At 24.2% G+C, this 26,290-nt stretch overlaps 2 protein-coding genes across 5 annotated transcripts in view; one reads left to right on the forward strand and one right to left on the reverse strand.

The window, feature by feature from the left end:
- Positions 1 to 26,290, reverse strand: part of LOC107162620 (microtubule binding protein furry) — a 108,566-nt gene that overhangs the window by 67,320 nt on the left and 14,956 nt on the right. The gene's annotated exons all lie outside the window — the stretch shown is intronic.
- LOC107162622 (G-protein coupled receptor) lies at positions 11,817 to 26,119 on the forward strand. The gene is made up of 9 exons (XM_089229300.1): positions 11,817 to 11,988; positions 12,566 to 12,697; positions 12,783 to 12,917; positions 19,083 to 19,196; positions 19,688 to 19,925; positions 22,707 to 22,906; positions 23,230 to 23,557; positions 23,846 to 24,026; positions 25,802 to 26,119. The coding sequence occupies exons 4-9, from the start codon at positions 19,144 to 19,146 to the stop codon at positions 25,900 to 25,902; spliced, it is 1,101 nt and encodes a 366-aa protein (XP_089085426.1). The 5' UTR covers positions 11,817 to 11,988; positions 12,566 to 12,697; positions 12,783 to 12,917; positions 19,083 to 19,143; the 3' UTR covers positions 25,903 to 26,119.

Consider the following 26,290-nt stretch of genomic DNA (forward strand, 5'->3'; position numbering starts at 1 on the left):
CATTAATAAATATGACGGAAAATTGTTCAGAATACATTTTCATTGATATATTTTGATTTAATTATCAAGTTTCAAAGCAGCAAAGTTTCGGCACTTAAATGATACAGGATAATTTTTTGCCGAAACTGCAAGCATAAATCGTTAATCACACCAAAAATGGTTTTTCGTATGCTTTCAAGTTTGCACTGTCAATGTAAACCTTCAACAGTGTTTGTACAAAATTTTTGGTCATTTAACCCACTTGGATCAATAGAATAGGACAAGCAGGTTAACGGTCCCGCAATCAATTGTATGGTGTGATTTATGATCGCAAATAAGGTTTCGAAACAATTTTAGTTTTAGATGTCAACATTTCAAGATTGGGAATGTGGTTATGAACGGATGAGGGTAATGGATAAGAAGACTTTATTGATAATCGTCTTTATTGACGTGGTTCGACACGGCAAAACTAGAGGTATAAATAAAAACAACCAACGGAGTAGTTCATTTACACAAAACCACCGCACATTAATTATTAAAATAAATGTATTAAGAGAATCCAATAGTTTGTCAATGTACACTGCAATTACTTTACCTACCTAAAACTTTATACGAGAGCAGAGGCGTAGCCAGGGAGAGGGCTGAGAGGGCTGCAGCCCCCCCCCCCCCCGAAATGTTAATAAAATTTAAAAATTATTTCAATGGTCTACAATATTCACTCAAAAAGTCTTAAATTGTATTTTACTAATTTTAAATTGTCATCTTTATTTTGTTAGTTTTCTATAGCTTCATGCACCGCTGTGTAAAAAATTGATCAGCCCCCCCTCCCCCGAAAAAAAATCCTGGCTACGCCGCTGTACGAGAGTATTTTAAATAAATATTATTGATTTTAAAATTAAAACTGGTTGTTTCGTCTATTAAAATAAACGTGTAAGATGTAGCATGTTATATAATTACACGTCTTTTAAAACAAATTTCGGGCATGTTAGTATAAACCATCTGAAAACGAATAAAAGAATAAAAATAAGGCCAATTTATAGGAATAAATATGGTAAACATACCAGGAGGTAGTAACAATAAAGCAGTTTTTCCGTCACTTGCAGGAAAAAATATTTTTGAACATTGCGCATATCTATACACAATGCCGTATATTAAAATCATTGATGAAAAATAGGTTTTTATAATTTAACGATAGTTAAAGTGCTTTAAGCATTTCTTGGTTAAACTAAATTTAATAACGTATATTAAATATTCATACTATTATTTAATGTAATTGCAAAATGCCAGGAGTACATAAATATGAAGCAGGTTAAAAACGACGACTCTCTATGAATATTATATGATTTATTTAAGTAAAATAAATTATATGAATCCGGTCAAAGAGAATATGGATGTATTAAATAAACTGTAGATACTACCAGTTTACAAATAATATGGTAAATGTATTTCTAAACCATAATTAAGTATATCGATTCTCAAGAAATTAAGAAACATTAATTTGAGTGAGTGTAGATAGTTACATTCGATATCAGTATCTAAACCTAATTAAAAATTATAACTATCATGTTTTGCACAAAAATGTAGCATTTTTCTGTTACAATTCAATTGAGTAATGGCTATTAACGTAACAATATAAAAACGGAGAACTAGGTATAATAAATCTGTAAATAGTATGGTTTTGTTGTCTTTACACATTTATTAGGTAGTAAAATAAGCATAACTGCATAAGTGATAGATTAAAGAAAGAAAGAGAAATAAACAATCTAAAAAAAAGATTTTCTTTATTTTTTCAACTAATGCATGCCTTTTTAATGAATGGACCATTGTTAATTTGTACATGTAAATCAACAATGGCCGTGAAACTTTAACACATAAATTAAGAAATTATTTTAAGTATTTATGCTGAGTTTCACAGATAATTATTTATATATTTAATGAATAATCAGTGAGCTAAAAATATACCTTAAACATGATTTAGTGGCCAATAATTGATACTTTATTAAATTTTAGTAAATCATTAAATTGATCAATTGCAACTATAACGAATATTAATATGTTAAATGGTTATATATACAGTATACACTCCATATTAAGTTAAGGGCCAAGACCACTGGCATTTGAGCTCATTAATATTAGTTTTTCTAATATCAAGGACGGACGATGTGAATAGGAATTTGCGAGAACCTAGAAAAATTTACGAAAATTAGCATGTGTACTCCGAAATATTTATAGATTTTAGATTCTGAGTGGAGCGATGAATTTTGATATGTATAAGGCGAATCACTACAATATTAAAGAGAGAGCTAGCACTAATTATTATGATGCAAAGAATTTATGGCTGAAAAATCCGTAAAAAGGAATCGCCTTTTGTAGGTATATATTACAGAAGTACATTTAAAACAACCTTGTTTGGTTAGGTAACAAAATCGGTTTCTTTAAAAATAATTTATATCAGAAATTCAAGCTTGATTAAATGATTGCACGACTAATAATTGAACTATATAAATAATACCACAATTGAATTATAATGTAATATAAATATATATATATATATATACATTTGTAAAAATTGTATAGATAAATTATAAAAATTATTAAAGTTATATCAAATTATAAAAAACTACCAATTAAAAACTCTCTATTATATAAAAAAAAATTAAAAATATTATTCAATGTTTAACAATTGTCGTGGGTTGCAACCAAAAAATAAATAAACATAAACAACATAAAAAATAGTTATCCATGTAAATGTAAAAAGCATTTTAGTTCAAATATTCTATAGGCGGTTGAAGCGCTTACAATGTTAAAAATATTATAATATATAAGCATTTTGGTAATCAAATCAATTATTAAATACATGATACTGATTTGGTATTAAAAAATTAAAAAATTGTATACCAGATATATTTACTAACTACTAGCGTGATAAATAGGAACTGATATGTAAAATAATGATAAAATAATAAATTAATTCAATGTACATAATTATTTCGCTTTAAAAATAATATTACCGGTTTGGAGTTAAAAATAGCATTTAGAAAATTAATTCTATAATTGAAGGGCGACATTCCAAAACGCACTATTGCCAAAATTCAAACTTTTCAGGAGAGAAGAAAAACTGTTTTTGGTATAAATTCTATGTGTGAGTTTACATTGATGATTTTTATCAATATATTATAAGAAAAGAAATAACTTTGAATTGTCAAAATTTATCTTTTTCAAGTTTTAAGTTAATTAATCAAGGTTTTAAATTTACCTCTTGTGTCAAAACGAACTATTGCCAACACATAGTACGTTTTGGACTGAGTCGGGCAATAGTCCGTTTTGTAATACATGGAATCATTATCAATTCAAAACGCACTATACTAGATTTAATAAATATTAAGAAAATTTTATTGTTTGAAAAATACAAGTATATTGTATGTTATTAATATTAACCAGATACAAAAAAATATGAACAAACAAATTGTATTATTACAATTTTTTTATTAGTAATGTATTATAACAATATTTTTTATAATTTAATGACTCAAACAAATTAAAATCTTAAACCATAGTAACAAAATAAAACAATAAAATCAAATAAACTTTAATATAAAATAGTATGTAGTATGTTGAGTACCTACCCATACATTAATAGTTTTGGGTAGTGAAATACTAATAAAATAAAAAAAAAACAGTATAATAGGTACTTTATAACAATTTTAAGAAAAAATCATTTTTATAAATAAATGACTCAAACAAATTAAAATCTTAAACCATAGTAACAAAATAAAATAATAAAATCAACTTTAATATAAAATAGTATGTAGTATGTTGAGTACCTACCCATACATTAATAGTTTTAGATAGTGTAATAATACTAATAAAATAAAAAAAAACAGTGTAGGTAATACTTTATAACAATTTTAAGAAAAAATCATTTTTATAATTAAATGACTCAAACAAATTAAAATCTTAAACCATAGTAACAAAATAAAATAATAAAATCAACTTTAATATAAAATAGTATGTAGTATGTTGAGTACCTACCCATACATTAATAGTTTTAGATAGTGTAATACTAATAAAATAAAAAAAAACAATGTAATACTTTATAACAATTTTAAGAAAAAATCATTTTTATAATTAAATGACTCAAACAAATTAAAAATTTCTTAAACCATAGTAACAAAATAAAATAATAAAATCAACTTTAATATAAAATAGTATGTAGTATGTTGAGTACCTACCCATACATTAATAGTTTAAAATAAATTATAGATATGATTTTTATTTTATAGTTAATATTATTCTTACATTTTCTTTTGGTGTAATGGTATTTTTAATAAAATCTGTTGATGGCATCTCAGAGTCAAGCATTTGATAATCATCCTAACATACATTAAAAAAAAATGTATTAATATTGACTTAATTTGGTAGGTATTAAATAAAATAAATTAAATTTGTAAAATTATTATAGATAGTTTTATAAACTTTTACAAATATTAGGTACTTACATCATTTTTAGGATGTTTGGCTGGCTGACTAAATACATTTGTTTTAGATAATAACCATGAAGTTACTTTTGCCTGTAATAATCATACATTTTATTTTAAAAATGATTTATAGTTTCCAATAAAAATGTACATTAGTTACCTGACTACTATCATTGTTCGATGAATAGTCCAGTCTTCTTGACACATTTTTAAAAGTTAAGTCTTCTTGCTTTGATTAAATACAATATTATATTATAAATATATGAATATTACAATGTTAGCTAATGTAATTTAAAATGGTCATAATAATTATATTTATTATGTCATATTGTACAGGTACAGTAGTTACTGACAAAAACAAAACATTTTTTTATGACAATAAGTTGATGACAAACATTATTATATTCATAGATAATAATATGTAATAATGAAAAAGTACTTACACTTATAGCAGCAAGTACAAGTTTCTTGGACCTACGATTCATTTTGAAAATCTTTTTCTTTATTCTTTATTTAAAGGTATTTCAAAAACTAATAAATTATTTTTCATCAGTTTTATCCTTTGTGTCAAGTTTATGCAATATTATGCATAATATGTTATCAATGAACTTTTGGCGGTAAACAGCCAAATTCACAACACTTTTTGTTATCATCAAATGAAGTTAGGAATGGTTTTTTTTTTTCATCGAATTGATAAAGTTATGAACATAAAATTAGAATTAATCGTATTTACAAATTTAATACTCAAATTTATTTAAACAAAGTAAAATCGAAATTAATTTGATGGTAAAATTATCAAAAAGCAATGGCACGTTTTGGAAAATAGAGAATTGATGTCCTATGTAATTGGTATGGGAAATAGTACGTTTTGCTTTGAGATTGGCAATAACGCGTTTTGGAATGATATATGGCAATGGGACGTTTTGACGTAACAACTAGTTGAGTCCTATACTAATATTATGGGCAATAGCACGTTATGGAACAAAGTGGCAATAGAACGTTTTGGAAACTAATAATATAGGCGATAGCACGTTTTGAAACAAATACCGATTTTAAGATCGATACCACTGAAAAAATAATCGTGATATCGAAAAAACGATTCCAAATTCGTATTCCCCAGCATATTTACAATAAGAATCGATATCTAACTCGATTTTGATAAAAATGGCAATAGTGCGTTTTGGAATGTCGCCCTTCAATTGTCGATGAACTTTTTTCGTTAGATCATAAAACTTGAACATTTAATAAAGGTTACTCACACGTAGTTCATACTGAAACCAAAAAGTCTAAAAAATAAATTTCTACCATTTGAAGTTCAAATCTAGACTTAATTAGATATTTAAGCAATGGATATTAATTCTAGGCAATTTGTTGTAATTCAAAATTATTATTATTGCGGAGACCTGAAACTCTCGTGTATATTGTTATATTTACAACACAATGGTATTTTCGAATGGAGTATTTCACCAAAATTAATTCAACGCCGTATGACTAATAATAAAATAAATAACTTTAATAGCGACATAAATATATTACTTATAGTAATATAATTTGAAACACCATCTTTGCTTGAAATCGTTATTCGTATGCATTGATTTATCATTGAATCCAAATTTAACAGGTAAATTACATTACTTAGGTACTCACAAGGTACACTCGACAGCCGACTATGCAGCAGAGTGCAGGTTCCGTTACTTTCCTTGATAATCTAAATTTGTTTACTTAATGTGATGGGTTTATAGTGTCAACAAAAGTCTTGTTTGACTGATTTTAAATTAAACAATTTACAACCACCAAAAAATTTCGCATTATATAGAGTTATACGCACATAGTGCATATTACATATTTTAAGTTGAAGCTGTACACCACACATTTTGACTAATATTTTAAATGCTGCATGTTTTTTATATTTCTGAATATTATAGTCAAACACCCACATATGGACAGTGTATATTGGATTATGCCGTATCTTAACTAGGTAGGTATGTGAATCAATATAAGTAGACGGCGAAAAAATTTAATATTATGTACGTTACTCTAGGCACCAATAGAAATGTATAATATAAAAAGCTATGTATACCTACAAATAAATTCAACTTTTGTGCAAGGTTAAAATGTATGGAAGTCGGATCACAATTAAAACCAAATTTTTAACCACGTGAAAGTGAATTATAGGTATTGGTCCTAGGTATAAACAATTTATTACAAACCGTACATATACCTAATACTAGGTATCACCGGAATACTAACATTGTCATAAGAATGAGTTGTTGAGGTGTTTTTTTTTTGTTTTTTTTTTGTCATTTGTTTAGCAAAAAGATTTATTTGAAAAACTCTGTGTCAAATTTAAATTTAATATTTAAATAGTAGGTAGATAAACGGGCGAGCAAAACATGACATATTATTATGTGTGGCATATTTCCGAATAACCAATTAATTTAATTAATTCAAAAAAAAAAGCTAATTAATGTAATTAATAACTTTCCCGTTTATTACAAGTGTTAAAAATGCATGAAATCAAATTAATCTATGGCAATAAATTAATATTTTAAAAAATGAACTCTTTATAAATTACACTATTTTTTCGTTCTACTCACGAGAAACTTTTGAACGAAGAAACTTATGATTTTAGAACTATGCTCATTGTTTATACATATAAGATACAACTAGGTGTTAACATACATAAAAAGTATCACACATTTTATATAAATAATTGAAAAAAAAAGGTTTTAACTCGCATTTGTGATGGTAATTACATGACATATAGGTAACTTTGTAAAACAAATCCATAAACATGATATTACTCTTACATGTTACATGGTTTTATATCTACTCGTATTTTATTCTAAATTAAGATGTTTAATAATATTTAATATGTCCTATATTAAAGTACGAAATTAATAATAACAATTTAAACAAATGATAATCAACAAAAAATTATTCATTCTGAATGTTTCCCTTTGTTATGGTTAAATGTCTGATTTATTTCTACTATTTTAGCTACATAATGGACCAAAGTCCTATACCAAAATAGTAAATAGGTAAGAAAAATTTCATCAATTGACAGTAATAAAGAAATCACAACATATCCGAAAAAGAAAAAAAAGTTGTTAAGTTACAAGAATAATATTTTTAATTAAAAACATATTTCTAATATGAAAAAAAATGCCAAATTTAAAACAATCACGATTAAAGATGAAGAAATCTAGAGAGATGGAAACATAGCCAATCGAAGAGCACGAGGGAAAAATTGGTTTTTTATTAGGAAACGACAAATAAATCATTACTTCTAGAATAGAAAGAAGTAATTCTTAATTTTTTGATTTTGGAAAACTGATGCTACCATTCAATAAAAATAATATTAGCAACTTATTGTCTTCTATAATCTGAAGTAAATATAAACCAATGGATTTCTGAATATAATTAGAGGGTTCATTAGATATAGATGTTTGTAACATAAGCAAGTCATTCAAAAATGTATGTAGAACATTCTCCAACTTATTTTTAAGTGGATAAGTTTTGTGACCAAATTAGAGAACCAAATTATAATAACAATATATTTCCTAACCCGTGTGCAAAACAATGTTTTAAGGAAAATAATATTTTTGAATCTTTCGTGTGTTTCTAAAAACAAAACCTAGCTTCTTAATTATACATAATATAAATTCATTAAAACACTCCAATCACCAACAAACCAAAGTTTGGTGCTTTCGTCTAATTATATATTTAATAAAATTTCCATAAACCTTAAGTACAACTAGAGTCAAGAATAATAAATAATAATGAAGGGCTAAATAACAATGGATTTATACAATTCTATACTATAATTTAACAGTGAAAACAATAACTAATAAATTCATTTTAAAAGCAGAACATTTATATAGGTATTAAAATTATGTATAGTACGCATTAATAATATTAATAAGACTCGTAACTATATAGTTAAATATTTTAATACTACAACACTAAAAATGGTAAGATATTTTAATACTACAGTGTGTCATTCAATGATAAGTTTAAATATAAAAACAGAATCAGCTATAAAATGGATTATTACTTTAAAAGTAATTATAAGGTAATATTTATTTTTATTCAGTATTTTTGAATTTCAGGCGTGTTTATATTTTAAATACCTATATAGTGCTTTGCATTAGTAAGTATTCGATTGTTTTGAGTTTTTGAATTATTTACATATATTATTGTTATAGAAATGAATACTGAGAAATCGTAATGAATTAAGTGACAACTGGTAATGTACTAATGTCTAAAGGATGGCATGGAATAAAAGACACATTGCAGCCTTACGATATCGTATTATAGAAATATAGAATATTAAGTGTCGTATAGTCAAATAAATTAAACATGTTTTACAATATTGATGGGTTAAAAATATTAAAACATTTTTCATTGAAGTTTGACATAGTAATAAAAAGAAAGAAAAACGATAAATAATGATAATTATTTTACAAAATCATTTAATAAATTATTGCTAGTTTACAAAAATATATTTCTATAGTAAAAAAGCATCATATTTTTGGCTTGAATACAAGAATGAACATTAATTTCAAATTACTACAAAACATCTTAAAGTAGAAAAAAGAAAAATAATAATGATATTGTTTCAGACTTTTGATTTTCTTATTGATCATTTTGACATTAATTTGGGTTTACAGATATTAAACACTAATCGAGCCGCAAAAAATTATTGTTATTCACGCGTAAAATTTAAAAAAAATTCTCTTAGAACTCTGTTAAATGTTAAAAGTTTTCAACTTAAAATAAGAAGTTTTTTTCACGACATCGCATTATAATAATGAGCATTTCATTTTTTTTTATAATCTTAAAATCCAAGTTCAATATTTGAACAACTTTATTCGAACTTTCTCTTTCGTAAATCATAAAGTTAAAAAAAAAATAATTAAATTACTTAATGACAACTACAAATGTTTTAGTAAATATTGAGACAAAGTTTAAAAATAAAATTTAATATATTTTGAATGAGATAAATTCTAAAATTTAATTTGTATATTAAATTAAAATTATGTCGCCATCAAAATCACCATGACTCTGATTTCATTTTCATCAACATTACTCTATAGCACTATTTTCAGTGATTGCAACATTAAAACTCTAACTAATGTGTATAAAAATTTTTAATAAACAAGAAAAGGTTAGATTCTAAAGTTAAATAAATTTATTAACACAAACAAACTAGAAAGACAGAATTAGTATTGCTATTTTTTTTTTAATTTAGAAAATTAAAATTCTTAATTACTTGAGATTTTTTTATTGACTATTATTTATTAACTTAAGTATGTTATAACCGAATATTATTCATCTCTGAAATTGATCATTAAGTAATTGTATAAATCAAAATTAGTAAATTAGTAGGTATAGTAATATTAAGTAAACAGTTTCTTTTTTTTTATCAGACTATTCAGAGTGAGGAAAATTTTTTAAATAATTATACACGGCCATTGAATATAATACTTAATACTATATAGATAGTAGATATACAAAGTATATTATGTATACATTGTTCAATAATATTACTTATTGTCATTCCATATGTATTAAACAACTACAGTTTTGAAACTCGAACGCTCAGTATAAAAAAAAAAAAAACACTTATTTAAAAAACGCTGTACGATTAATATTATGTTATTTTGTGCAGTCCTAAAAATCCTAAGACAGTTGATTGGTTACACAGTACAGTCAGTACACATACAAATTATATCTGTCTCTGAATTCAGATGAATGTTAACAATGTGTACATGAATATCATTAGGTTAATATGTATATGTTTTAAGAACAGAAAACGTTACGAAAATGTATCTTAAGTATTATTATCAAGTAGGTATAATTTTATAATAGCAATCAATTCTTATGCCTATATTATAAAATCATATGCTAACATTAGAGTTACGCCACACGGGTGCCTAATATACATAACTTTTAACATTAAAATTAATATTATATTGATAAAACAACATCATATCATAATATAAAAATATCTAACCAGTATTTATTAAAAACATACCTAGGACTACAAAGAAAAAAAAATTTGTTATGACTAGGGATTAAATACGAAAAAAATAAATTCAACGTCTGCACAAATACCTACTTAACTATACATCATACTGCTTTAATACGGAGTATCAACAATTTATTTTTTATTTGTTACCATAAAACAAATAATAATATTCGTATGTAGTACAAAATGTAATAGACAAGATAATTTATAAATATAAAAATAAATGCAAGTATGGAACAATAAATCATATTATTATATAATTTGATGCGCTCATTATATAATGCTAAACAAAAGTTGACAAATTTTTTTTTTTTTATTCAGGATTTAAAACAAAAATGTTTAAACGAAAAAAAAACTGTAGTTCAAAATAAATAACACAGCATTAAGCATGCCTAAAATAAATAAATTTGTCTTCATTCTAAATTATGAAAAAGTAAATATACATAATAATCAATAATATAAATAATTTGAACCGAAAAATTTTAATCATCATCAATCAATCAAAATATAATATACTAAACGTTAAATAAAATAATAATATACTATTTTGATCAATTTTACATTAAGTGCATTTCTTGTCCAATTTTTACTTTCATTTTGGTACATACTCGTATCTAATAAATGTATATAATATAATGTATACTATGTAAAACATTGACTAAACTTAACGCCAACTTTATCTGAGATTATAATAAGTGCCGTAAAATTCTTAGAATCTTTGTAAATCGTTTACAGCTATGCTAAATATCTTCCAAAATAAGTTGTTTTTAAATCTCAATTCTAATATAAAATTGAATTTTAACTTCTATAATATGACACTGTTTAAGATAACACTATTATACTATAAACTGTATAAGCTACACAAATAATTAAACTCGGAGTTGATAAAAAAAAATCAAAAACCACAAACAATTTCTAAAAAAACATAACTTGATGCGAATAAGCAAAATTGTTTATTTAACCATATATAGTCTGTAATTAATTACAATCCTAGCAATCTGCAGCAGTATGGGAGTAAAATAAAAACACTTTGTATTGAAAACGTTCCAAGTTCATACCATCAAATGAAATGATAAGAAATAATAATAAATATTTTCTAAAACGTGTTTATCTATTGTTTTCGGAGGTGATATGGATATGCATATATTATAGTATTACAGTAATTAAACATTGATTATGCTGTACATAATAAAATACAAAATACATTTTATGAATATGCAATTTTATCTATTAAGGAATCTATAAAATGTGTCTTTTATAACTTTATATAATACTTCCTAATAGGCATAGATACTAAAAAAAAAAAACGAATCTATAAAACAAAAAACGTCCACACACTTGGAAATGTTTTTTTGTGATAGTTACAACTAAACAACTAAAATGTATACAATTGTTCAGTATTCAGTTCAAAGAGAATTTAATATCAAGATACATAAAGTTTACTCGTACCATAAAGCAAAACAACAAAACCTGCCGGAGTATCATCATCTTAAAAAGGTATATTTTATATACAGTTTTTATATTTAATACCTATCAACAATTAATATAATATATTCACAAAAAAATCCGCATCATATAATTACCTAATTTTTAGACTCAAGAATTTTATTATTCTAAAATATGTTTGTTTATTAAAATTCTACTTATATTTTAAAATTAATTCCCCTTTTTACAATTCAGCAAAACAAAACATTAAATAATTTTTAAAGTGAAACTTTTTTCAACTAAAAAAAAATTTCGAATAATATATATCATAGAAAAATATAAAACTCGGAGCTCATTATTTACTTGATTTCTAGTTTTTATACTTGCTTTACTCTGGTGGAATATTTTACTTCCATAAACTATTTATTTAGACAATATTTAAATAAATATATTTATTTTGTGTTTCATTTATTATATAGTTTGACAAATATATAATATTATTATATAGATACAAACACTGTACATAATATATACATTAAAATTTTAGATGTTTTAGACAGGTTCGGTTTATTTATTTAATTCATAATAAGTGTGCAATGGAGTCAATACTAAAAATACTCAAAATATTTAAACTTAAAACGTAATTTAGGAAGAATTCTAAAATCGGAAAAAGTACACCATGGTTCATGGGCGCTGAACTTTCAACGGCGGTCACCTATAACGAAGGATGTTTGAACTTTCAGCTTCAGTAGCATTCCGTCATTTGTGCCGAGAGTAGCGAGTCAGTTAACCATACGTTAAAAACCTAATAGCACAATTTGTTAAACGTTTTAGTTTAATGATCTTATAAATGTGATTATTTACAGAGTGATGAGTGGTACTACTATGTGTGAAATTAAAAACTTGGAGTATTAGAAAAATCAAATACCTCAAAAACGAACTGATTCGTATTTCAAATAACACTCAAGTCGAAAAAAATGTGTGCTCGTACATGGATAAAGGTACCGTTGTTATTATTAGTTTTTTTTTTTTTTCATAAATAACCTCGATAATTCGAGTATTTTAAATGCTGATTTATATTATATTCAATAATATAATGTTTTTTTTTTTTTTTGTAGTTATGTTAAATCCATTATTCTCAATTTATCAATTAATTAAATACACCAAAATAGTATAAACAATTGCTATACCATTTTTATATAATGTTCGATAATGCAATACTAAAAATATATTTGAAATTTGATAGCTTATAAGATAAAAAATAGTACTAAGTACATTAATGCGTATAGTAATGGGCCTTGCCTTATTTATCAATAATAATGAAATAAAAATAAACAAATGAACAAAAAATTGTAATAATTTGAAATTTTACAAAAGCATGATATAATCTCACATTTTAAAACTTAATAAAATCGCATTTAATAATATCAAAACAATTATAATGAATTGACTAGGAATGTGTCGTTTTAAATTTGAAAGCAATGATATAAATCATTATATTCAAAAAAAATTCCATAACATTATAGCTTTTATTTGTTCGTTATTTTAAAAAAAACAAACGGCATGGGAAGGGTAAGTACTAGAAAATTTTAAAACAGACCTCATTCATCAAATAATAATGAATTAAATAAAATTTTGCTGCAACATGAATTGACTATAATTTGAGAATCTTAATCTAAAAAACTCTTTAGCTTCTGTAAATTCTAAAAGAATAGAAAAACATATGACTTGTGGAACATAAATTAATATAATGTTATGATTGGTCTCTAAAGTAGAGTATTAAAAGCCGTGTTTTCCAGCCGCGTATGGTACCGTCAACTATCTGACAATTTTTTTTTTTTTGATTTTAATTTTATTAAATATTTGTTGTTAAAAATTTAAATGTGTCGGTATTTATTTTGATGAAGCAGATATATGATATAGAACATTGAAAAATTTTAAAAAATATATCCATATTGTCAAATTTAAAATAATGATTTTTAGCATAGCTCGGTTTACTTAAGTTTATTTATAATGGTTTGTCGGACATTAAATCTTCCATAAATTCGTTCTATAAAATACCTTATTGAACCCTAAGTACAGTCCATAGAATATTAAAATATGTCAAATGTAAAATTAAGATATTTTAAGAGTATAACCTTTAGGCTTTAACTATTTGAAATCCCTACTTCAAATCGCAAAATTAATAAAATACATAATATATATATATATATACACATAAATGGTCGAAATTATTCACTACCTAGTTGTACCAATAATAAGTTACTAAAATAATATAAAAATTAAAATATGAAGTTTTTAAATACCAGGATTTAATCTTCTATATATATAAAAAAAAAATAATAATAATCAACGTATTATAAGAAAATGTTAAAAGAAATAAGCACTAGGTAGTTTATGGCAGTAATTATTAAAATTAGTGAATATTAAAAAAATACGTACTAATATTTATTTATAATATTAACAACAATAATGTCCTATTTCTAATCTGATTTCGTGGCTTCTTATTAAACTTTCAGAGCACGTTTACAATTTGAAAAAATGTATTCAGAAAAAAAACGTCAAAGTTAAACCAATAGCATTCTTGAAACTGCTGAGAATCTAAATTATAACTTAATAAATAAAATAATCAGTAAATCTACACATAGCAAATAACAATTATAAATTGCAAAAAATCTAGATCAAATTAATCACAAAAAATATCAAGATTTTTTAGCAGGTTAAAAAGAAAAAAATTCAATATTAAATAATGAAAAAGTTACATTAAAAAAATAAAGAAACTAAATTTCTATAATATCTAAAGGTATAATACTTTTAAAAAGCAATAAATTATCAAAACTAAGTAAAAACATTACTTATGTGATTGAAGTTTTTAACAAGTATTATTGATAGTCTTATAAATTAATAACCACTAAAAACATTTAAAATTACAATAATACCTGCTTTGTAAGTTGTAACAATGTATATAATCTTTAATCTATGCCATTGATTGAATATTTGTATGGAAAAATTATTTAAGAATTGTCTAAAACCAAGTGCTTATTCATCTAATATAAAATATATTATAATTGACAGTTATTTTAGAAGATATGTTTATTTTTTGTAAAAACCAGACAATTTTTCAAGAAGATTAAGGTGTAGGATTTCTCTTCCAAGTAAAAGATGAATTCAGTAAGTTGAAATTAAAAATATATCCAATACTTACTCTGATTTTAAAGTATTTAAAACTATTCCAAAAGTTAAAATAATATTGTATATTATATTTAAAGGGCGCGATGGTGATACCATTCGTCTCTGTCATATACACATGTTGTATACCCATTTTACTTAGCCGTAAAAATGTTTACCATATTTTATACATGGTTGAAATTAAGGTACCTGTTATAAAAAATGTTATCTATTTTTACATAACCTGTTTTTAATATTTGTATTTTTAAGAGGACATACACCTTCTAGAGGTATTTAATACGGGCAATTTTAATGAAAATTTGAGAAACATTTTAAACCATATATAAATTTAAATTCTAATTCATAAAAACAAACAAGTGGTGATAAGTTACTACCATTACTGGTCGTTGCGTGATTCGAGATTAGGTATATAAAAAAAAAGCGATATACAGCAAAAAATAACCATTTTACAGGTATACAATACTATAGCGATAAAATCAAATTTATAAACTATAATATAAACAAGATAATATTTACCGTGCTGTGGTGTTTATATTTTTTTAACGTCATTTATACAAAAAATGTTATTATTGTTTAAAAATCTATTAATTTTATGTTCTTCAAACTTAAATTCCTTCTAGATTCTGAGCGGAGGGATGAATGTACTGATTTTAGAACGATTTTTTTTTTTGTCACGTATACACTACCTATCATATTTTTTTAATCATTGTCATACTTAAAAATCACTGATTTGTTTATTTAATATTAGTATACATATATGTTTTTTTTTGGAAATTAGCATTGAAATGTAGAATGTGTTATATAATATATAATAAATGTATAAATTAATGCATTGGTTTCACAATGCTGTGTGTGTTGTGTATTTAATAATTACATCTAATTGGTATATAAGATAAAAAGTGAAAATTCCCGGTGCTCTTGATACAATTGGTAAAACCAAAAAAAATACAAATGACGAAATATTTACACAACCCCTAATTTCGATTTCTTTCTTATTATTTAATTCAAACATGAATGTATAGACTAAAAATGTTCAATAAGTATTTATATAACCATTTTCTTGACATGATATATATATAAATATTATATTTATAATTATGAAACTATTATTTATATAGGGTACTTTATTTATTTGATGAATGTATTTATTGATTTTATAACGATGTGTTCGAGTGTTTTTTGTATGTACCTACTCGTATACACGATCCGTTCAACAAAAATGCTTCAATGTTTAACTTCAATATCTTTTCTTGTTGAAACGTAAATTAAGTTGGTACATTTAAGTAATCAAAAATAAAAATTCTCAGTTTTTTTTTTAAACAAAAAATAAAAAGTATGTGTATAAAACCTGAAATTTTCGACAAAATCGGTTTTTTGAATAGTTAAACTTAAGTCAAAATTTTTTGAAAATTTTATGGAGGATAGAATAAACTTATATAAACATTCAGTAAAAATGTCTTGTATCTATAGTCATTTGTTTTAAAATTACATAAAAAAACCAAAATCTATTTTGTTGAAAACTGATTGTGCGTAAAAATTCCCGTTTTTCCCTTAATTTTTAGTTTGCTTATCCCGATTATTTAGAAAATTATTAAGAATTTTTTACTTATGACTCCCTAAAGTACCAACCAGATTCACTTTCTGATCGAACGAGGTACTGAAGTCGAAAATCGAAGAAATTTTACTGCCCCAAAACGTGATGACAGACAAAAAAAAATAAATAAAAAAAAACACACATCGTGGTAAAATCGATACATTCATCGCTCCGCTCGGAATCTAAAATGCATAATAAAATATGCATTTGAAGTTATTTTTAGTTTGTTTTAAATCTGAAAATTTGTTATACAATAAGTATTTAGGCGCTATAAGTTAATAAATATCTTGATAGAAACATGTGCAGTGAAGTGAACCATTGATGATACTCCGTGATGAAATATTATACAAAATATTAGGTAACTCTTTTTAAGAACATTTTGTTAGAAGAGCACCAAACTTTAATGTCATTTGAAAATAATACAGAAAATCTTGTCAGTCGATTACTCAAAGTCATAACCAAACTTTTAAAAACATTCAAAAATGCTTTATAATACAATATTCGATAATTTAATGCATGGAATAATATTTCAATATTCAAATAGTTGTAACCATAAAACAATGCAATAATTTTAATAATACATTAGACATAAAAATAAATGCTATTAGTTAAATTAAAAAAATATTTTTGTAATTTTTTTATTAGATTAATATAAAATTACCTATTTCCTAGGTGACGTATACAACTTTGGATAAATTATATGAATCAATCAATTAAATGTTTATAATTAATTTTATACCTATACTAACTTATTCATTTGCAATATACTATTATATAAATTTAAACGAAATTATTATTTATGTCTTACATGTATTGAATTCATTTAACTTAGACACAGAAATATACCTACACTCTACAGCCTATAAGCGACATTTATTTAATAAAATACTAAATTAGAAATGTTTACAACTCAATTAATTAAATCAGTTTTTAATTGTTTGAAATTCGAATTTAAATAACATTTAATGGGAAATAAAAATAGTGTTTGAGTAGTTGATAAATAAGTAAAAAATAATTTCAATAGCTATAAGTTATAAACGTATAATCATTGATTTCAACGCTAACCTTAAACCACAAGAATTTAAGTGAATGAGTAAAACTAGTTTTTAAAATTTCAAACATTTTATTTCCTTGATAATAGAATGAGCATTTTGTTGCTTTTCAAAGAAATAGTTCATACAAGCAATCAATTAATAAGAAATACTGTTTCTTTAATTTAGATATAAAATAGCAATCTCAGTTTTCACAACTTTCGGAAGTTAAATATTTTCAAACTTGGGAGTTAGTAGAAGTTTTGGTGTTCAATACCTACCATATCCTTTGACATATGCCTTTTTGTACCAAAACTCTATCGAATCGTATATAAAATGCTTTATTAAAGTTATATAACCTCATTCCAACACAAATTTTCTAAAATATTAAAAGTACTGCTTTTGATCCAAATTTCAGATATCATTATAAATATATTACAAAGGTACCTACTAATATTTTATATACATAATGTTATAGAAATAGGTGAAAAATTTTTGTATCCTTATTTTAAATCGGTTAATTATTTAAGAAATCAAATTAATACATTGCTATAATCTTAAAGCTCAAACTTTAAATAAGCACTTTTATTTATATTTAAATACAATTAAAATTAAAATTTTCAACATTTGAAATTTAAAATTTAATCATTTTGACCTTCCCTGATAGTATCGACTTGATCTAATTTGTTACCAGAAACTTCCTTCGAAGTTGATGATCGGAGCAGTTTTTTTTTCTAAAACAGTGTTTCCGGACTTTAAAAAAATACACATCATTGCAAAATCAATATATTACAACGCTACACTCAGATTCTAAAATTCCAAACACATTTTATTCATATAAAAAAATTAATGTAATAATACGCACAAGTATGTTGGGTTTAAAATTAGTATAAAACTAGTGTTAACATTTCATCCGAAAATTAATCTATAATGTAAATTTTAGTCTTAGTGGAGTTAGTAGGCAGGTTCTAACCATTAAGACAACACACTCCTAAATAGTTTCTCAGTTATTTCAACTCAGTTTAATTACCTATTAAGTTATATTCAAAATATATAATCATAATTATATTGAAATGATAAATAAATAAAATAATTATTTCAATATAAATAATAATAATGATTTTAATATCCTATATACCTAGGTACTATAATAATTAATAACTTTTCTTAACAATTAAATTTTTAGTTTTTTTACAATTATTATCATTAATAATCTTTAGTAAATTATTATGTGATGCAAACAGATTTAATATTGCCGATGACAATAATTTAATACTTAATGATCACTAAATGCGTCTACAAGACTGCAAATGATATTTACCTTCTTTTTTTTATGTGTTTATACATTTCAGGGATTTAGAAGTGAACGATTATATATTTCTACAAAAATAATTGAATAATAATTTCAAAATAATGTCGACTGATATGAATGAAAATTTAGAAGACGAAATAAGCCTAACTGACAGGTAAGTTATATAACTGTTACAATAAAAATATAATATATCTTAATATTGAAAAATTACTTTAAAAATATAAGTCATGTTAAATCAATACTAAAATATACTAATAAATAGTAATACATTTCTTAATCCATAAAAATTTAAAGAAAAGAAAATTTTGAAACTATAACGTATTTTGTTCTATAACACTGCTATTTATTTTTATACTTATTCTTATATTATTCACTATTGATTTTGAGCGAAGCTGAGCTTAGAATAACATGTTTTATTTTTGTCTAGTGACATGTTTTATAGTAATAAGTTTACTTCGATCTTCAATATTAAGGGTAGATAATTTGATCTAGTTGGTACTTTTAGGGATCAAAAGTAATATAAACATTATTAGTTTATTACTCAGTTATAAATATGAATTATGATACTCATAATTATAATAATGATACTCATTGTTAATTAAAACGGTTTAAAAAACGAATAACCTAACTTTATCTACTTTCTAGGTTTGTAAAATACTATCCGTTGGCTGTTGTATGTCTCGGAAGCTTGGGAAATTGTATATCAGTACTAGTGTTTTTTGGAACAAAATTACGAAAACAATCGTCATCATATTATTTATCTTCGTTAGCAATCAGTGATACATTATTTTTATTAATACAACTGATGCCTGTACTACCCAAAGTTGGTATCAGGATATACCATATGCAAGGTTTTTGTCAATTTTTCGTCTACTTTGCTCAGGTAAAACAAATACTATAAACAATAACTGGTATATTATAAACTGTTTGTATAAAAGTTATGTATGATGTTCAAATTTAATTTTAAATATTTTAAAAACGTAAACTAAAATTGTTAACTAAATTCTGTAGGTATAAAATCAAATAATTGTAATTATACACACCGATAATCTATCTACCAAACATTATTTGTTATAAATACACAAAACTTTATTTTAGAATACATCAACATCACGAAACTGGGTTATGAAATAATCGCCTCCCCAGCTTTGCGTTGGATATTGGTATACCGATAAATTTAAGGTTTTTTTAGTTATGCTTAAAATACAATTTACCGTAAATCTAGTAGGTATTTAATCTTTGGAAATAGAAACTAAATTTCACAAGATTTACAACAATAAAACCGAAATCGATTTTGTTTTTACGATATTTTATTTAATCTGTTACAAAAAAGAACAATAAGAACAACTGAGGAATTAATAGATAGTAATAAAAAATAAAATTAAAAACAAATAGGTAATGGTTTCTTAAAATATATTTAACACATCATATATTTTAATAGTTATTTTATTCAAATTTAATGCATCATTAAAATCAACAAATTTTTCGATCATAATTGCTTAAGTAAAATAACAATAATTGATACTATGATTGTGATTTTTCGTTAACTTCATAATAAGTTGTACCTACATTATCATTAAATATCTCATAACAATAATTTTTAAATATTAGGCATATTTTGCAGTTGGGTATTTATTTTTGTTTACATTAAAAAACAATGAAAATATTAAACATTTTAAGAAATGTTAATAAATGTTAAATTATAGGTATGACATTTTTCAAATAATACTCCGTTCTAAGATAGGGAAAACCCCTACCTTTTTAAACACCGTTAATTTAATACCAAATAATTAAATATAAAATGATAAATTTAAACTTCAAAACCATCTACTCAAAATGATATAGGTGTATTTAGAGTAAACACACAATTTACTTTTACCTTAAACTCTCATCTTGCCCCGGGTTTCCTTAGTTCACAAACAGTATACAATTTAGTATTTGATTTACATAAATATAAAGTGGTGCAACATATTAAAATATATAAACCCTCCCAAAACCTCTGGGTAAGATGACTTTAAAAATAAGAATACAAATTATTTATTTTACAGATTAAAATCTATTAATTTAACATACAATTTAAAAATAAGGACTCAAGTAAAAACATACTTCACTTATAGTAAACTATTGATCATGGCATTTCATAAATGTCAAACATTATAATTACATAAATGATAAATAGATGTTTTAAATTAACAGATTGAAAAGAAAATAATACTACTTAAGCTGGTTAGGTTAATATATATATATGGGTATTTTTTTTTAGAACACTAATTAATATTCAAGTAATTAAAAAAGTAATTTTATAGTTATACACAATTCTTTTAGCAATAAACACACATTGTTTCAAAAGCGCAAACATTTTTCAAAATTGTATGTATATTGTATATATAGGAAATTTAAGATAAGTTATATATATATTTCATATTATATTTTTTATTTTTTATTTTTGTTACGTATACTCGATAGAAACCTCTTTAAATAATTTGTTAATGATGCCACTATCAACATTTGATTTTTAAATGACTACATAGTAAATAATATACATGGTATTTGAATCTCAGCCCTACAGTAATAACGAATATTAATCTATATTGATTATCTCTGACTTAGAATTCATTAGACCAAAATTCAAAATATATGATGGACGAATTAAATTTTAAATACTATCTTTTACCAGCTACAAGATGAAAATTGAACTAGATAATATATTATAATATACGATATTATCTCACATTATCTTTTATATAAGTTTAAAAAAATAATCGGTCCCATTTACATTATCGTATAATAAAATATATATAGCTAAGTTTAGATAAGATTATGAAAGTAATTAATTTCCATAGGATGATAGATGCTCGCGATTAAAAGTAAATCAATTAAATGTCGTAATAAACAGTAACATAACTAGTGAAAAGCACTAACATCTGTCTCGTGGATAACAATTCTTCTTCTTCAGAAATAACAGCCCATATATTTCTGATGAAGTAAATCGATCCTCTCAGGTGTGGAATTTTATTAGAGCAATTCTAAGGCATTATATTAAGTGCGGTGAAAAACCTATAAGAGTGAATGCAGTATTCAAAGGATAATTAATCTACAGTTTAAAAAAAAAACGTGGTTGAATGAATATAAATAGAACGTCTAGATAATTTACTATGTATCAATTTTATTAGATAATTAATAATATGATCAAATTTGAACCATTTAAACATTCCCATATTAATATATAATCGAAACTAATTTTATAAATGATTAAGCGTTAATTTAATTTAATTTAATAAAATATTTTAAAATTATTATTTTACAGATATTTTTTTAATACACGTACGATAAAATGTTGAAAATGTCGTCACGAAAAAATTTCAAAAAATTGTATTGATTCATATCTACTTAAATTTAGCAATAGAATCTTATACTTAACTAATACTTTCTTAATATAAATAATGAATAACGTTTTAAAAATGGTATTTAAGCTAGAAAAATAGATAAAACACTTAAAAACACTATTCTCAGAGTTTCAAACACAATTGTGGAACTTGTTCATGGATTGTAAAAGAACGATACCAATCATAATATTAATTAGATTTTATATTTTTTTTCATTGTATCAACAAACAATATAATTTATTAAATAAATAATTGTTTTGTTTTTTTTATATATATAGATATGTAGTTTTATTAGCGTATGGCTAGTTGTAGTGTTTACATCAGAACGTTTTATAGCTGTACGATATCCATTACACAGATCAGTGATATGCACAGTATACAGAGCTAAAATTGTACTAAGCATATTAATCACGTTTGCATTAATAGTACATATACCGTATTTAGTGATTTCAGGACCTAACGAAACACTCTTAGAAAAGTGAGTATTGTATAAAATCAAATCATTATAAAAACAGATTGGATATTTATTTTCAAAAAATATAAATTATTTTAAAATTAAATTGCCGTGTTTCTTAAAATATTAAGTCATAATTTATAAAATATATTTAGATTAATTATTTTTAAAATTTAAAACTTTTTTTCGTTATACGTTTTTGGGCGAAAGAAAAGCTCAACAATTGTTATGTAGTACTAGAATACTAGATACCAAATGTTTAGTTTCATAATAATAAAATGAATGCATTTTTTAATAGTATAAATAACAATTTGTTATAACGTCCTAATTAATAATTTTATGAATAGTAACTCAACAACGACAGAATGTAGCTTGAACTTTTCGTGGTACGAATTATATACGTGGCTAAACTATGCAGACGTATTGATGAATATGATGATACCATTTTTCCTGATCGTCATATTCAATAGCATGATTTGTCAATCTGTATGTCGGTTAGCCAGAATAAGACGAACAATGACACTTCACCCATCTAGAAGAAGACAATCTACATCACAAAACTCACAACACACATCTCAAATAAAAGTCACAGAAATGCTATTAGTTGTGTCTACAGTGTTCTTGTGTCTGAATCTGCCATCATACGTATTCCGAGTATGGATGGTATGGGATAATGTGAGTAATACATTTTTGTATATTTATAGCTATTTATGCTTGATTTATAATGGACATTTTTATAATTGGTTTAAAGGCATATTAGAAATTTATATAATTATGCAATCAATTAGACTGTCTTATAAATGTATTTATAAAATATATAGGTAACTTATTATTTGAGGATAATTACAATGAAAAATAAATAAATATATATGTACCTATATCTTAAAAATATCAATTATTTTAGTTAATCACTGAATGAAAATTAAAAAATTCTATTACAAAGTTACATTAATTTATTTTTAGATAACATCAGCAAAGTACAAAACTATACAAGTCATTGCAAATCAAATGTACAACACACATTTTGGAATAAATTTCGTACTTTACTGTGTCAGTGGCCAAAATTTTCGAAGAGCTTTGGTTGAACTTTGGAATAAAAGAAGACATTCCAATAAAAAATTAAAGGAAACTCAGGTTACAACAGGTGGGCATTATTTACGTAAAAAAGTCTAATAAATAATTAATTAATTGCCTATTATATTTGTAAAGCAACAACATTTTTTTGTAAAATATGATAAATACGAAATTTTATAACTTAAAAAAAATAAATAAGTTTTAAAAAACTTTAAATTCTAAACATTATAATATCATGAAAGATATACATCAACCAACTGAATATATTTTTAAGACTTAGCAGATTTATTCTTAGACTATCTAGTGTCTGGTACTAAGCTAGTACTATAATACTAAAACAAAAAAAAAATTTTCTTAAGAAATTCCTTAAATTTAATAAAAATCTATATCTATTTTGAAATATGGTGTTAAAGTATGCTGACTTAAAAATTCCAAAATATAATTTGAAGAAATAAGTATGGGCATATTTACTGTATTAATAACGCGTATACAAACAAATATTATAAAACCAATCACTTTCAAATTTTCACAGTATGCTAAGAGACTTAAATCCAGTGGTGGACATTGGATTATTACAGTATTATAGGAACATACATTTTCAACCGAATATCAGTTATATTCTGACATATTATGCAATTTAAAATAAGGGCAATAATTTATAAGATTAACAAGGTAAAAGTGGCTGTAAACATCTATACAAATACTACCAACGGTTAGAAATAAATTCTTAGAAATTCGAAACCAATAGTATAAATAGGAGAATAGCAAAAAAGTAAACAATAACAATTTTAAACGCAATAAAAGAAAAATAGTCAAGCTCAACAGACAAATTGGATTTCGTGATTTTTTCGTATTTTGTCAAAATTCAAACTTTGAATGCTTATAAGTTACATCAAAAACCAAAATCGATTTTGTCGAAAACTGATTGTGCGTAAGGTTTCCCGTTTTTCCCTTAATTTTAAAATTTTCTTATCCCGATTATTTAGAAAATATTGAGAATTTTTTACTTTTTACCGCCCAAAGTACTAACTAGATTCACTTCTGATCGAACGAGGTACCGAAGTCGACAATCGAAGCACTTTTACTGCTCCAAAACGTGATTACAGACACAAAAAAAAAACACATCATGGTAAAATCAATACATTCCTCGCTCCGCTCAAAATCTACAATTTTATATTAAGAGAACTAAATTTATAATTCAAAATATGAAATACGTTTATTAAACTATATTACAACGATATATAATTAATCATGTATATTCGTAACTCATATTCATAATTCATACCTAAATGAAATTCCAATTATTTAGGAAGCTAACCAATTATAAGGATGATGTGTAAATAGAAAAGAAGCACCTTATCCGTAATATTTTATAGTATATGTATTTAATATTAGTTATGTTTCTCAATATAAAATTATAATATATAGTATGTCTTTGTAATAACAAGACTTCCGTATTGTTATACAAAATAAAATATGAAGTTATAAGATACTCAATAACATAAGAAATATATTTAACCTTATAAAAGCTATAACTTTAAGATAATAACAAAAAGTTCCGCGGCGCAACTAAAAAACATACCTAGGCACAATGATACAAAATTTATCAAACATATATCTTATATTTTGTTTGTATATTGATTTTTTATTATGCAAAAATAATTAATTACGAGATTTAGTTGAATGACATAAGCCGCACTATATTGCATACTCCTCGGTGTCTGGATTGTTGTGGTATATTGAAGAGGATGGGTTTAAACAAGACAACTTGTTAGAAAATGTCATTCTAAGTAGTGGTACTTATAAATAACTATAACTTACAATATTATATATTATATGTTGCAGTATTATCAGAATTTTCAAAAAGTGGGGTTGGATCAAAACAAACTACCGTCAACGGAACTTGGAAAGAAGTCCATGAACTCATACCAATCGCACACAGTTAATGTCTTAAGGATTTACTCACTTTTGAAAATAATGTACATATATGGTAATATAATATACATTAAATGCAGTAATTATGTTGTAAGGTTAGATAGGGATAAAGAAGGTGGTGCGTGGGAGAAAATTCTCCTCCCAATCCCCCCTTTCTTATAAAAGCTACCAATATAAAATTATTATAGCCAACAATTACAAGTAAATATACATTAACGAGATATATAATATGTTAACAGTTTATTAAATCCCCTCCTGGCTCCTACCAATATACCAATAAATGCTCTAAATCTGCGATTGTTAGAAATAAGCATTATACTAATATTAAGTAAAATAAAAAAAACATACAATTTAATATGTAGACATTACTATATTGAATTTGATAATAAAATTAAAATA

This window comes from Diuraphis noxia, unplaced genomic scaffold (assembly GCF_037042655.1).
Source record: "Diuraphis noxia isolate RWA-SAM2 unplaced genomic scaffold, SU_Dnox_SAM2 contig0005, whole genome shotgun sequence".
Taxonomy (NCBI): domain Eukaryota; kingdom Metazoa; phylum Arthropoda; class Insecta; order Hemiptera; family Aphididae; genus Diuraphis; species Diuraphis noxia.